Below are 12,747 nucleotides of genomic sequence, written 5' to 3' on the forward strand. Positions count from 1 at the left end.
CGCCGGAAGTGGTCCATGATGGTGTAGATGGCGCGCAGCTGCCGGCATCGCCTCCGCGCCAGGGCACCTCGCCATGCCTGCAGCACATGCCCACCCGCTTGTCACAGCCCAGCCCAACTAGGGAGGGGGAGACGGCAGCCACTTGCCCCCCACCCCCAGTGGTGGCCGCATCCCACCCCAGAGGTGGCTGCAATTGAGTGACTCCGCGGACAGACAGGACCCCTAGACCCTGCCCCCCTCCTGCACTGGGGGCAAAACCCAGGTGTCCTGACTGTCAATACTGTCCGCACCCCCGCAGACTCCCTGGACCCCGTTCCCCTCCCGGGCATCCTGACTCCCACTCCCTGAGACATTAACCCTCTCTGCTCCACCCCCCTCCCAGCACTGGGGAGGGAACCCATCGAACCTTCTGCAGCAGCAGGACGATGATGGGCACGAGCTGGGCCCGCGCCTGCTCCAGTGCCACGAGGGTGCGGGGTGTGCGGATGAAGAGCTTGGAGCGCCCATAGGCCACCTCACCCTGCAGCCCATGTTGGTCCACCAGCGCCTGCGTGGCCTCCTGGTCCGTGGCCATCAGGTGGTTGGGCCATGTGTACTCACATGTCATCTTGTACCTACCACAGGTGCCCAGAGGGGTCAGGGCCTGGGCATGGCCTATCCTGACCCCTTGGAGGAAGCAGGGGTGAGGCAGGGATGCCCAGGGAGGGGGCAACCGTGGCTTGGTGGGGCACAGAGGGAGGTAGTGTGGGTAGAGCAGGGAAGAGCAACCAGCAGGGTTGGGGTCAGGACTAGGTGGGGGATATACTGGAGCAGGAAAAGGTCACGAGATGGCAGGGCTGGGGTCAGGGAGAGTCCAAACCAGAGCAAGAAGCGGCCACAGGGCTGGTAGGTGGTGAAGCTGGTGGAAGGCGAAGCTGGCGGGGTTGGGGGTCAGGCGTCAGGGCAAGAGGGGTCATATGCCATAGCAGGAAGTGGCCATAGGGCTGGCAGGAGGTGAAGCCAGTGGGGTCAGAGACTAGCATCAGGGGTTGGGAGGGAGCCATACCTCAGCAGGAAGTGGCCGTAGGGCTGGCAGGAGGTGAAGCCAGTGGGGTCAGAGACTAGCGTCAGGGGTTGGGAGGGAGCCATACCTCAGCAGGAAGTGGCTGTAGGGCTGGCAGGAGGCCAAGCTGGCAGGGTTAGGGGTTGGGGGTCAGGGCACAGGGCGGGGGGTTGTATCAGAGCAGGAAACGGCTACAGGGCTGGTGGGAGGCAAAGACAGCAGGGTCAGAGATCAGGGTCAGGGGCACCATACCAGTACAGGAAGGTGTTGTAGGGCTGGTAGGAGGCAAAGCCAGTGGGGTCAGGGGTCAGGGCACAGGGGGATCATACTGGAGCAGGAAGCGGCCGTAGGGCTGGCAGGAGGCAAAGCCACTGGGGTCAGGGCCTGAAGGGGTGTGGGGGTGGACCAGAGCAGGAAGCAGCCATAGGGCTAGTGGGAAGCAAAGCCAGTGGGGTCAGGGAATGGGGTGGGGTCATACTGGAGCAGGAAGTGGCCATAGGGCTGGCAGGAGGCAAAGCCAGTGGGGCCAGGGGTCAAGGATCAGGGAACGGGGGGCCATACCGGAGCAGGAAGCGGCCGTAGGGCTGGCGGGAGGCAAAGCCGGCGCGTCGCACACGCACGTTCTCCAGTAGCCCCAGGTAGGCGACCTGGTGGCGGCAGCGTTCCTCGTCGAAGGCCATGGGCGACTTGTGGTCATTGGGCTTGATGCAGCGCACGTAGTAGGGCTCCTGCAGGGGCAGGGCAGGAGGGACGTGAGTAGCACAGGGGATCTGGGGGACCCCAAGGGGGTCTGGGGCGGAGGCTGCAGGGTGGGGCCAGGCTCCTCCCAGCCCCACCTGGCTTGGACCTAATGGCCCTGGGGCAGCCTCTGACACCAGCTTGTGAGGCCCTGCGGGGCACAGCTGCCACACGCGCATGCAGCCTGTGCCCCAGCAGGCTCCAGCAAGGGCTGCTGTGAAGGGCTGGGGGAGTCACCTCCACACCTCCTGGGCACATGCTCACTAACTCCAGGCTCAAGTTGTGTCTACTTGTGGGGGCCAGAGGGCATCTATGCATGCCCATGCATGTGTCCCCATGTGCGTTACATCACGTGCATGTACAGCCCCAGATGTGTATGCCTGTGTGCATATATGTGAGGCCATGCCTGTGTAGCTGTGTGTGTGCATGTCTGTGTGTGTCTCCTTGTGGGTAGGGGTCTGCGTATGGGACTATAAATGTGTAGTCATGCTGAGCGTGTCCATGGAGGCAGTGGGTCTGTGTATGTGAGCCCAGGCACGTATAGCTGTGTGCATGTGTGTCTGTGTGAATCCACATATGCATGTCTGGTCGTGCGTGCAGGGGATCTGTGTATGTGAGTCTATGTACATGTAGCCAAGTGTGTGTGCGTGCATGTGTGTATATCCATGGGGGGTAGGTCTATGCATGCAAGTCCATGCACGTATGTCTGTGTGTGCAGGGGACCGTCATATGCAAGTCCATACAGGCATAGCCATGTGCATGCATGTCCATGGGGGGGGTGAGTCTGTGCATGTGAGTCCATGCATGTATGCCCATGCGTGTGCATGCCCATGATGGGGGGGGTCTGTGTGCCAGGGCATGCCCATGTGCAGATGTGTGTATCCCATGTCTGTGGTGCCATGCACGTGTGTTCCTGTGTCTCCATGTGGGGGCTGCGTGCACGTCCCTGCCAGTCTGCCCCCGTGACATGTAGCTGGCTCCCTGCCCCTGCTCCCACCCACGTGCTGCCTTTTCCAACTGGGGCTAATTTTAGCTACAGCAATGCCTGGGAGCAGGTGACGGCTGAGCCACGGGAACGAACGCCCAGCTGATCATGCCGTGCTCCCTGCCAGGCACCCCTGCATCCCCCCAGGATCCTGCAGATGGGGAACGGGGCGGGGGGGCGCACCCAGGAGCAGATACAAGAGGCTGTAACCAGCCACCCCTCCCTCATCAGGCTGCTGCTTGGCTCTGGCTGGCACCAGGCAGGGCAGCGCTGCCCAGGGTATGGGGTCTGCCTCGGCTGCCTTGGGGAGGGTGCTCAGCCCCAGCCTGGAGGAACCTCATGCTCCAGCACCCCGGCCCTTTATGAAGACCAGGTGAAGCCCTGCCTCCACTGCCTGCCAATCAAAACAACTGACCTATCAGGCAAGGGGTGGGAACCGTGAGGCTCCGCCCCAGGGAGGGCACATCTCGTGGTGCGTGGCAGTGCCCCCTGTGGCAGAAGGGGTGATGGCACGTGGGCAAGGCCCGGTGCCCCGGGGTTACCTTGGAGGCCAGGTTCTCCACCAGTGCCACAATGGAGTTCTTGAAGAAGGTGGCAGCCGTCAGCGGGCGCTTGGTCACCTCGGTGATGCTGGCCTCGCCGTCCAGCCACATGGCCTGCACCACGGGGTCTGCGCTGGGAGAGAGCCCACGGCACCACGTCAGCTCTCTGGGGGGGACTGTCTCCCCCCTGGCAGCGCCCACAGCTCCTCCGCCTTGGGCCGGAGCTGGAGCCCCTCCTATGACAACCTGGCCAGTGCCCGCAGTGCTGGGGGGATGCCAAGGAAGCTGGGCACCTCACAGTGCCTGGTCTAGCCCCAGTCGGAAGGGATATTGGTGCTCGAGCTGAGCCGTGCAGAGCCCTCCCTGTCTGGCACTGCCCTGAGGATGATGGAGCCGCATCCGGGTCCAAGCCCATCCCAGGTCGAGCTGGCCACGTAGAGCCACAACGACCATGAGAGCACCACCCCCAGCAGGCAGCCGTGCCCCAGAGCTCTGTGGCTCCATGGATGGCAGTTCTCCTCCAGATGGACTCAAGTCCCAGAGCCCGGGTCCTGGTCAGCCTGCCAGGGGCTCAGGGCTAGGTGGTACTGGGCACCCACAACCTGCTTGCCCCATCCCTGGTGCCTCTGCTTGCTGGTCATGCCCAGCCCAGGGTGCAATGGTATGGTGCCCGCCAGGGAGGGGCTTGGTTAAAGTCCTGTGCAGGCAGAGGGCAGATGCCCAGGGCGCCTACCTGTTGTACAGAAGCCGCTTGAAGTCCTGGAAGAGGGTGTCCTTGTTCTTGTCAATGAAACCCTCCACCGAGTACCTGCAGCACAGGGCATGGGCACTGCACCCACTCCTTCCACCCTCAGCCCCCCGCCCATCCCTGCTCTGACCCTCCCAGGGTCCCTCTGGGGTGGGTCCACACAGGGAGAAAAGCGGTGCCCCATTGCCACCCAAAATGACCATGGCACCTTTAAGGCTTAAAAGCCAGCAACCTGCACTTTGAATGGGTGGCACCTGGGCTGCTGCCACTGTGCAGAGAAGGTCTGGGATGGCGGTGGGCTGAGCCTGGGGGCGGGGGATTAGACCCTGTGCAGGGACCTAGAAACCAGCCGTCCCCCAGGGCTGAGTGACCCCAAACAGGGCAGAGGCACAGGCCTTGCTGTGGGTGGCAGGGATGCAGTGCTGCAGGGAAGGGAGCAGAGGGGCTCACAGCATAGGGGCCTCCATGCACATGAACACACGTGTACACCTACACACACATGCATGACCACCACATGTATGCACACCTACACAACTGTATGCCTGCATCCAGTCATGCACGCACACATATGCAGATAAATGTGTTCGTGCCCAAGTGCAAACACAAACACACTGATGCCCACACTTGTACACTGATATCTGGACAGGCAGGTACATGTATCCAGGCCTGCATTCAGAAACACGTGCACACAGCTGCATGCACACACACATGTACGGCCAACACTACAGGTATGCACGCCTACTTAGCTGCACACCCGTCCAGTCAGGCGCACGCGCACACACGTGCAAACACACACGTACACATGCTCATGCCCAGTGTTGCACATGTACACACACACACTGGCCACCAAACCCAGGCCAGCTCCTCCGCTCACTCCCTGCCCCACAGCTCTGGCGGGGACTCTTCTGAGCTGGGCAGGGGTGGTGGGTTTGGGGGGAAGAGCTGAAGCCTTCTCCCTCCACTTCCCCCACCAGCTGCTGTTACCCACGCCCTGCTGGGAGAGGGCAGGGCCCCTCCTTCCCTGGCTCTGGGGGTGGTGGAGAAGGGGGCAGGAGCAGCCCCACACCTAACCCATGGATCCAAGTCAAGCTCTCAGCCAGGCTACGCTCACAGAGGCCTCCCCAGCCTGCAGCCCTGGCGATCCTGCCCATGCCCCATCCCTTGCCGGGCAGCGGTGGGGGGTGGAGACTCAGGGGCTCCCCAGGATCAGCTGCACTCTGACATCGAAGCCAGGTGCCATGGTAGGGTGGGAGCAGTCCCTGTGGGGCTGCCCGTTCCCAGCAGCGCACCCCAGACTCACGTGACATCGCCGGCATAGTGCCGGATGCGGAAATCCCGGCCGAACTCCAGGGTTTTGTCTGTGGGGCAGAGCTGCGAGTGTGGGGCCAAGAGTGAGGGGGATGGCAGCCTTGTCCTGCTGCCCCCAGAAGGGGCAACCCCCCCCTCCTATCACACCTTCAGACCCGTCTTGGCCCCACACACTCATGCCAAGACCCCCCCCCCCGAATGCATTGCTGAGCTCCCACCAGCCCCCGCCATCGTTCCACAACGCCCTGTGCCCCGCTCTGGACAGGGCTGCGGTGGGGAACCTGTTCCCAATGCAGGCAGGAAGGGGTCGGGGGCATCCCTATCCCACCCCCATACCTTGCGACTGGTGTAGTGGGGGTGCCGGCCCAGCCGGGAATCCATGGAGTTGAGGAAGAGAGCATCAGTGACGGTGCCGGCCGTCAGGCAGGCCTCATCTAGCAGGGAGATGATGCCCTTGTGCGGCTGCTCCACCAGGTCCACGATGATCTGGTTGTTGAAGTACTCGATCTGTGGGAGATAGGGGTCAGCGGGGCGAGCACGTGGCCCTGGGGAGCCATGCACCCGCACCTACCCCCCACCATGGGCACTCACGTGCTGCCACTCGATGCCCTCCCGCTGGTACTCGTCCTGCTCCTGCCTCAGGATGAGCTCGATGAAGAGCTGCTGCAGCTTCTCGTTGCAGTAATTGATGCAGAACTGCTCGAAGCTGGAAGCCCACACGTGGCCGGGCAAAGAAGGGCTGCAGCCCCCATCCTCTGCCCCCTGACAATGAGCCCCACACCCCCGCTCCGCACCCAGAGCCCACGCGGGGCCGCACTTCATCTCGCTCTACGTATAACATGCCTGATGCACCATGAGCAGCATAGGAACAGCACACGGTCATGCCTCCTGGCATTGGAGGGCAGAATCCATGTGGCATGAGCAAGGAGGGTGGACTTTGGCCACCTAAATCCGCTCGCCACTGGTGCCCCCTGGGCCCAGCACTGACTGCAGAACCACTAGCCTCTTCCTATAGGTCTCCCATCCACCCTGTAGCCCAAACCGGTGCTGCTTAGCTTGGGAGAGGGGCTGGGAGCCCTGCAAGGATCCAGCCCCTTGGTGCTTTCTAGTGGATGCACAAGGTGGTTTGGCCACTGCCCCCTGCTCATCGCCGCCTTTCCCCCTCCCCAGAGCTACAGGTGGGTTCCCTGCTCACTCAGCTGCCCCCAGCCGGGGGCCCCAGCCCTTATGCATGCTGGGAAAGGTGCTATTGAGGAGGCTACCCCTGGGAGGCCACCAGCAGGGGTGGGTGGGGGGCGGTATACCTGTTGCAGTCGAAGATCTCAAAGCCATAGATATCAAGGACGCCGATGACGGTGTTCTTGCCGTGCAGCCGGGGGTCGTAGTTCTGCACCTCAATGACGGCGTTGATGCGGCCCACGATCCAGCAGAACAGCCGCTCGTAGATAGCCTGTGGGGACAGAGATGGAGGAGATGCTCCCTGGCCTGCCCATCCCAGCCTGCCCCCACTGGGTCTGTGGGAACTGCACCTTTCAGCAGGCCAGGGAGGATTGGGGGGGGCAGGGGGTGGGCATGGTCACTACTGCCCCATGGCGGGGGCTCGGGGTGTGAATCGACCACCCTCTGTCGCGGGCACAGGGGGGCTGCTGGTGCTGGGACTGCAGGGGAGTCCCCCAGTTGTAGCTCTGGCTCCCAGGCACGGTGTAACCAGGGCTCCCAGGCACTGCAGCCGCAGAGACTTTCCAAGCCGTGTGGGCTCTGCCCAGGCTCCAGGCCACGAACCCAACTCACTCTGCACCCTCCCCATGCAGAAGATGCCCCAGTTGCAGGACCTTGCCCTGTTCGGGACCTGTCACACCTGTGCCCTGGCACTAGGACAGGGGCTGTCACACAGGCCCAGCCCCGGCAGGTCAGAGTAGCTTGGGCGAGGGAACAGGCCGTGTCCCCAAAGTCTGTCCAGCGATGGTGCACCTGGAGGCTCCATGCCACGCAGGGGTAAGCATGGTCCAGGCAATGGTCCCAGCTGTACGTGGGCACAACCCGTGGCATGGCTGTGCTGTGCCAGGCTTGCCAGAGCTGATCCAGCCGGCTGAGGGCAGTGCCTGGGACGTGTGTGTTAGGGGAGGTTTGGACTCCCAGGAGCTGGGGAAAGGGACCCCCACTCACCTTCGCGCAGGCGTCCCGGGCGTAGCTGGCCTCCGTGGTGCTGTGGCCCTTGGCAATAACCTCACCGCTCCCAGCGGCCACAGTTCGGTAGAGCAGGGCCTGGAGCAATTTCTCCGGCTCTGTTGCCGTCAGCGTTGCCACGTGGGACACAAGCGCCATGTCCTCCACCTCCACTGCTTCCCCGGGCATCACGAAGTGCACGTTGCCCTGGACTCCCCCCGGGGAGATGCTGTCAGCCACACGGCTCCAATGCCAGGACCCTGCACAGCCCCCGGAGCCAGCACGGGGCAGGGCCCTGGCGCCGAGGACGGGGCCACGGCCGCGGCCAGGCCACCCCGTGACTCACCAGGTGCAGGATGGTGGCCAGGATCCTGTGCACGGAGTCCACCTCCTCAGGGCTGAAGCCGATCACCTGCATGGCATCCGCTACCGCCTTGTAGTTGGACTTGTCGTTGTTCATGGACTGCGGCAGTGTTGGGGGGCAGGGTGAGCCGTGGCTCCGGGTGATGTGGCCTGATCCCGAGAGATGCCCAGGACCCCAGCCCCCACCTTTTGGCTCTGGATGGCCCCAGTGCCTGAGCTCCCCCTCCTCTCACCCCTGGGCCTGTGGGCAGACTCACGTTGGTACCAGCGCTCTCCTGGGTGTAGCGGTAAGCTGCGGCATCTCGGGTCAGGTGCAGGGAGTTCAGCAACGTGTCCGAGGCCCCAAGCAGCAGCTGGAGGAAGAGGCAGCGCTGACACCCCATAGCCCATGCAGCGGGGAAGGACCCAGGGCAGGTGGTCACAGGTCGCTGGAGGACTTCATGGGGAATCAGGGCAGGCAGCACGGCCCGGCTCTGCTCCCCCAGGAGGCTCCTTTCTGTGGGGGCGCGGAGCAGAGAGGGGATGCGGCTCCACAAGACGGCAGCTGCAACTGTGCCCCTCTGAGTCGGGTCCAGAGCAGGGCAGCGGGAATGATCAGTGGCATGGAGGGGCTTTCATACGGGGAGAGACTAATGAGGCCAGGTCCGTTCTGTTTAGAAGAGATGCTTGAGGGAGAACACGGCAAGGGCTTACAAAATACTAAATGTGGAAGAGAAAGTCAATAGAGATTTATGATCGACTGTCTCTCTCAATACAAGAACGAGGGATCGCAGCATGAAACTAGCAGGTCATCCATTTGCAGTGAACACAAGGAAGTTCTTTTCCACCCAGCGTGTCATTAACGGGAGGGGCTCGCTCCCACCAGATGTGGGGGACGCTGAGCGTTTAGCCAGATTCACAAAGGCATTGGACACGTTCTTGGAGGAAAGGGGTTTTAGTAGCTGTGGAGCACAGGAGCTCTGAATCAGAGCATCCCAGACCTGAAATGCCGGAGGCTGAGTGAGAAAAACCCTGGCCAGAACTAGGTCACTCTCCTTTCCAGCCTCTGCTCTCTGCCGCTGTGTAACGCAGGAGATGGACCTAGGGTCTGACCCAGCACATGGCAGTGCTGATGTTCTTGTGCTCCCCATGTTCAGTAGCTAGTGGTGCACAGCCCGGTCACCCAGCTGCCAAGGCACAGTGGCCAGCAGCCCAGGCCATCAGGGAATCTGAGTGACTCCTTTCCCCAGTACAGCCCCAAACTGTGGGGACTGTGGCCCTGCCAGCTCCCTGCTGCCAGGCAGCAATCAGGGATGTGCCACCACGGGAGCCGGGGGCTCTGCCCGGATCCCAAAGTGCCCTGAAGGACCCCAAGCTGCAGCCTCGTACCCCCAGCCCAGCTGCCCACTCACCTGGTAGAAGGAGTGGAAGTTCCTCTCGCCCGGCTGCTGCTGGAGGATGCGAGACTGCAAGGGCAAGGCCAGGATGTCAGTGAGAGGTACCAGGTCCTGCTGGCCCAGGGCCTGATCTGCCAGCCCCGCCAGGCAGAACCATCTAGCTCCACTCCCCCATGCTCCCGGGCAGCCCCAGCAGGTTGTCCTCCCAGCCCAGGGGGCCCAGGGCACCATCTCCAGCCCTGGAGCCACTTGCCCCTGCCCCCTCACCTTCTCAAGGAGGTAGTTGTGGATGTGGCCGCCGGTGGGGTCACCCTTGAAGTCGAAGTTGATGTCCATGTACTTGCCAAAGCGGCTGGAGTTGTCATTGCGGCTGGTCTTGGCATTGCCAAAGGCCTCCAGCACGCAGTTGGACTTGAGCAGCACGTCCTTCACCCTATGGGGGCAGGAACGGGGCATCGTGAGCAGAGGGACCAGGCCCAGGCAAGTCAACACACCCCCCCAGTGCCCACCCCAGACCCACTCACCTTTCCACCTCGGCGCGCTGGCTGGGGTTGGTGATGGCCGCGATGTACTGCATGATGTACTTGCTGGCTTCTGTCTTGCCAGCACCACTCTCCCCTGCCAGACAGACAGATGGGCTAGAAAGAGCTCACAGCCCCCCAGCTTACTGAAACTCAGTGATGGGGGGGCTGGAAGCCACAGGGACCAGCCCAGGCTGCTGTAGGGCCAGTAGCACGGGCATGATGTGCCCTGGCTGCTGTGGGCAGCAAGGACTGGAGGTCCAGACCCAGTGGCAGGGGGCTGGGGGACTCCAAGCTGCAGCACACCCAACAGTACCCTGGGGAGCAGGCCCCAGGCTACGTTCTTGCACCCATGAAGCGTGCACACACACATGCAAGGTCCCTGGGCGCCCCTACCGGAGATGACGATGCAGGTGTCCTTGGCACGGCGCTTCATGGCCTTGTAGGCGGCATCAGCTACAGCATAGAGGTGGGGGGGCCGCTCATAGAGCTCGCGCCCACGGTACTGCTCAATGACGTCCCGGCCGTACAGCTCCGTGGCCCGGTAGGGGTTCACTGACACCACCACCTCCCCGATGTACGTGTAGATCCGCCCCTTCTCGAACCTGCCAGGACCCAAGCGGCTGCGTGACCACGGGCCCCTCGCGCTTCCGCAGCTACAGACACGGTAATGGGGGGTGCCGATATCCCCCAGCTGAATGTGCCAGTCTGGGAGGCACGGACAGGGCAGCTGGGAGATGTCTCCTGGGCTGGCCCCAGCCTGGGGAGGGGCTCGGCAAACTCAGGTGAGTACGGTATGCCCTTGTCCCTGGACAGCCTGTGCTGGAAAGGGCAGCAGCATCCCAGACAGGCGTCAGGGGGTGGAGGCGGACAAAGGACTGTGGGCTAGTGGGGGATCCCTGGATCCTGCAGCCACACGAGAAAAGTGGTTTGGGGTCACGGGAAGGGAAGGGTGGAGGGTTGGTCTTGGAGGAAGGCAGCAACACCGTGCCTGGGGGTTGTGAAACCTGCTCCTTCCTGTAAACAAAGAGCAGGGAACTCCCAGCCCCATGCCGGCTGCAGAAGGGTGGAGCTTCCCGAGCTGGAGAGGCCAAGGAGCCGGGGAAGTGGGGGTCCACCGGGGAACAGGAGGGGTCTGCTTAGGTCTGATCTGACGTATAGCTGGGGAGGGCCCCCCCCCATACATGTATGTTAGCCAGGGCATCACCAGTGTGCCCCACAAGGCTCAGAAGATGTCGATGCACACGTGAGTGAGAGCACACACACTCGCACGTTAGCCACGGCATCACCAGCATGCCTCACAAGGCCCACCGTGTTCAGGTGCACACACACGTGCACAAGCACATACCTATACACATATTAGCCAGGGCACTGAGTGTGCACCCCACAAGGTTCAGCAGGTACAGGCACATGTGTGCATGCACACGCAGACCCACATGTTAGCCGTGGCATCACCAGTGTACCCCATAACAATCAACGAGTGCACTCACACGCACATGCACACATGTTTACAACGCATCGCTAGTGTGCCCCATAAAAACCAGCAGGTGCACTCACTCACTCGCTCACTCGCACACTCACTCGTGGCAGCACGTTGCAAGCCTCTGATGCCGTGCCCCACAGCGCCCAGCCCCAGGCTGTCCATGTGTCCATTCCCGGCTGCTCCCCATTGAGTCCCTGCATGCCAGTTACCCCAGGCAGCTGGGCAGGGGCACGGGGCTGGCGAGCAGCAGTGGGCAGGAAGTTGGCAAAGCCAGAACTAGGGGCCCTGGAGCCGTGGACATGCCCCAGGGGTGGGAGGGGAGAGAAGCTGAGGGGGTGGAGGAAGGCACCCCCAACCCTGGCTGTCCTGTATAGGATGACGGGGCTGGCAGGCACCAGAGAGCACAGCAGGGGCTGAGGGGCACTGAGGTCCTGCCCAGCCAGTCCTGGGAACCCAGGAGATCTGGAGGCAGTGGAGGTCTGGCCAGATGTGGGAGCTGATGCCCCCAGGGTTGTGGCTCAGCCAAGCCAGGCCATGACCCCAGAAGGCTTGCACGGGACCAGGGGCCGGCGGGGTCAGCGCAGGGGGTGCCTGGGAGGCAGCTCTCTCTCACCAGCTTGGCCCTGCCTCAGTTTCCCCATGGCACAGAAGTGTGTGGTACTGGCTGCCCCCCAGGGCAACACTGGGAGCCTGGGCAGCACTGCAGGGCTTGAGGCAGTGAGGCTGCATCCCCAGTGTGCCCATGGGGGCAGGAACAAGGGGATATGGGGAAATGGGCTGGGCTGGGCTGGGCTGGGCTAGGGGGGCATCCTGCCAGGAAACTGGCACCTGCCTGGCCTGTCTCTTTAGGGGCCAGCAGGAGCCAGAAAGCTGCCATAGGGCTCAGGGAAAGGGGCTTTGCCCTCCTCCGTGTCCCCAAGGCCCAGCCAAGCTGCCTCCCTCCCTCCTGGACCATGAGCATCCTCCTCCGGGGCACACACTCCCCTCTCCCTTGCTGTAACCCCCCAGCACTCCCGCTTTCTGCCTTTGCTTGAGCGGTTGCTTGGAGACCACAAGGACTTGGAAGCAACAGCTACTAGAGCAGCAAAGGGTGTGCACGCACCCCCGCATGTGTGCAGGTATACACATACATGTATATGCACACAAGCATACACACATATAGGCACACCCACATACGCACACACAAGCACACATATGCATGCACATGAGTGCATACACACAGGCATAGGCACACCTTCACATGCATGCTTGCACGCACACGCAAACACCCCCCCACCCCCAAAGCGACCACAGCCCAGCACTGCAATGCCTCAGACTCTCTGCAGGAGGCTGCAGGTGTCTCACCCCTGTGCCGGGTGCCCTTGGTCCTGTCCAGCCCCACGTCTGCCCCGGGCAGGGCAGGGCAGGGCTCCTGGCTGACAGTGGCTGCTCTCCACGGAGAGCTGGCCACCCAGGAAGCCCGGAGGCTGCAAGAG

At 62.7% G+C, this 12,747-nt stretch overlaps 1 protein-coding gene across 1 annotated transcript in view; it reads right to left on the minus strand.

The window, feature by feature from the left end:
* The window catches only part of MYO1G (myosin IG), a 42,348-nt gene that overhangs the window by 23,780 nt on the left and 5,821 nt on the right, over positions 1 to 12,747 (minus strand). The window contains exons 2-16 of the mRNA XM_019508009.1: positions 10,186 to 10,394; positions 9,793 to 9,886; positions 9,536 to 9,701; positions 9,284 to 9,337; positions 8,150 to 8,245; positions 7,876 to 7,992; positions 7,530 to 7,736; positions 6,668 to 6,813; positions 5,955 to 6,069; positions 5,700 to 5,870; positions 5,356 to 5,426; positions 4,041 to 4,115; positions 3,308 to 3,440; positions 1,604 to 1,770; positions 407 to 614 (exon numbers count right to left, since the gene is read on the minus strand). Of these exons, the coding sequence (XP_019363554.1) occupies positions 407 to 614; positions 1,604 to 1,770; positions 3,308 to 3,440; positions 4,041 to 4,115; positions 5,356 to 5,426; positions 5,700 to 5,870; positions 5,955 to 6,069; positions 6,668 to 6,813; positions 7,530 to 7,736; positions 7,876 to 7,992; positions 8,150 to 8,245; positions 9,284 to 9,337; positions 9,536 to 9,701; positions 9,793 to 9,886; positions 10,186 to 10,394 (2,029 nt within the window). The remainder of the gene's footprint in view (positions 1 to 406; positions 615 to 1,603; positions 1,771 to 3,307; positions 3,441 to 4,040; positions 4,116 to 5,355; positions 5,427 to 5,699; positions 5,871 to 5,954; positions 6,070 to 6,667; positions 6,814 to 7,529; positions 7,737 to 7,875; positions 7,993 to 8,149; positions 8,246 to 9,283; positions 9,338 to 9,535; positions 9,702 to 9,792; positions 9,887 to 10,185; positions 10,395 to 12,747) is intronic.

This window comes from Gavialis gangeticus, unplaced genomic scaffold (assembly GCF_001723915.1).
Source record: "Gavialis gangeticus isolate Ggan-Ray unplaced genomic scaffold, GavGan_comp1, whole genome shotgun sequence".
Lineage (NCBI taxonomy): Eukaryota > Metazoa > Chordata > Crocodylia > Gavialidae > Gavialis > Gavialis gangeticus.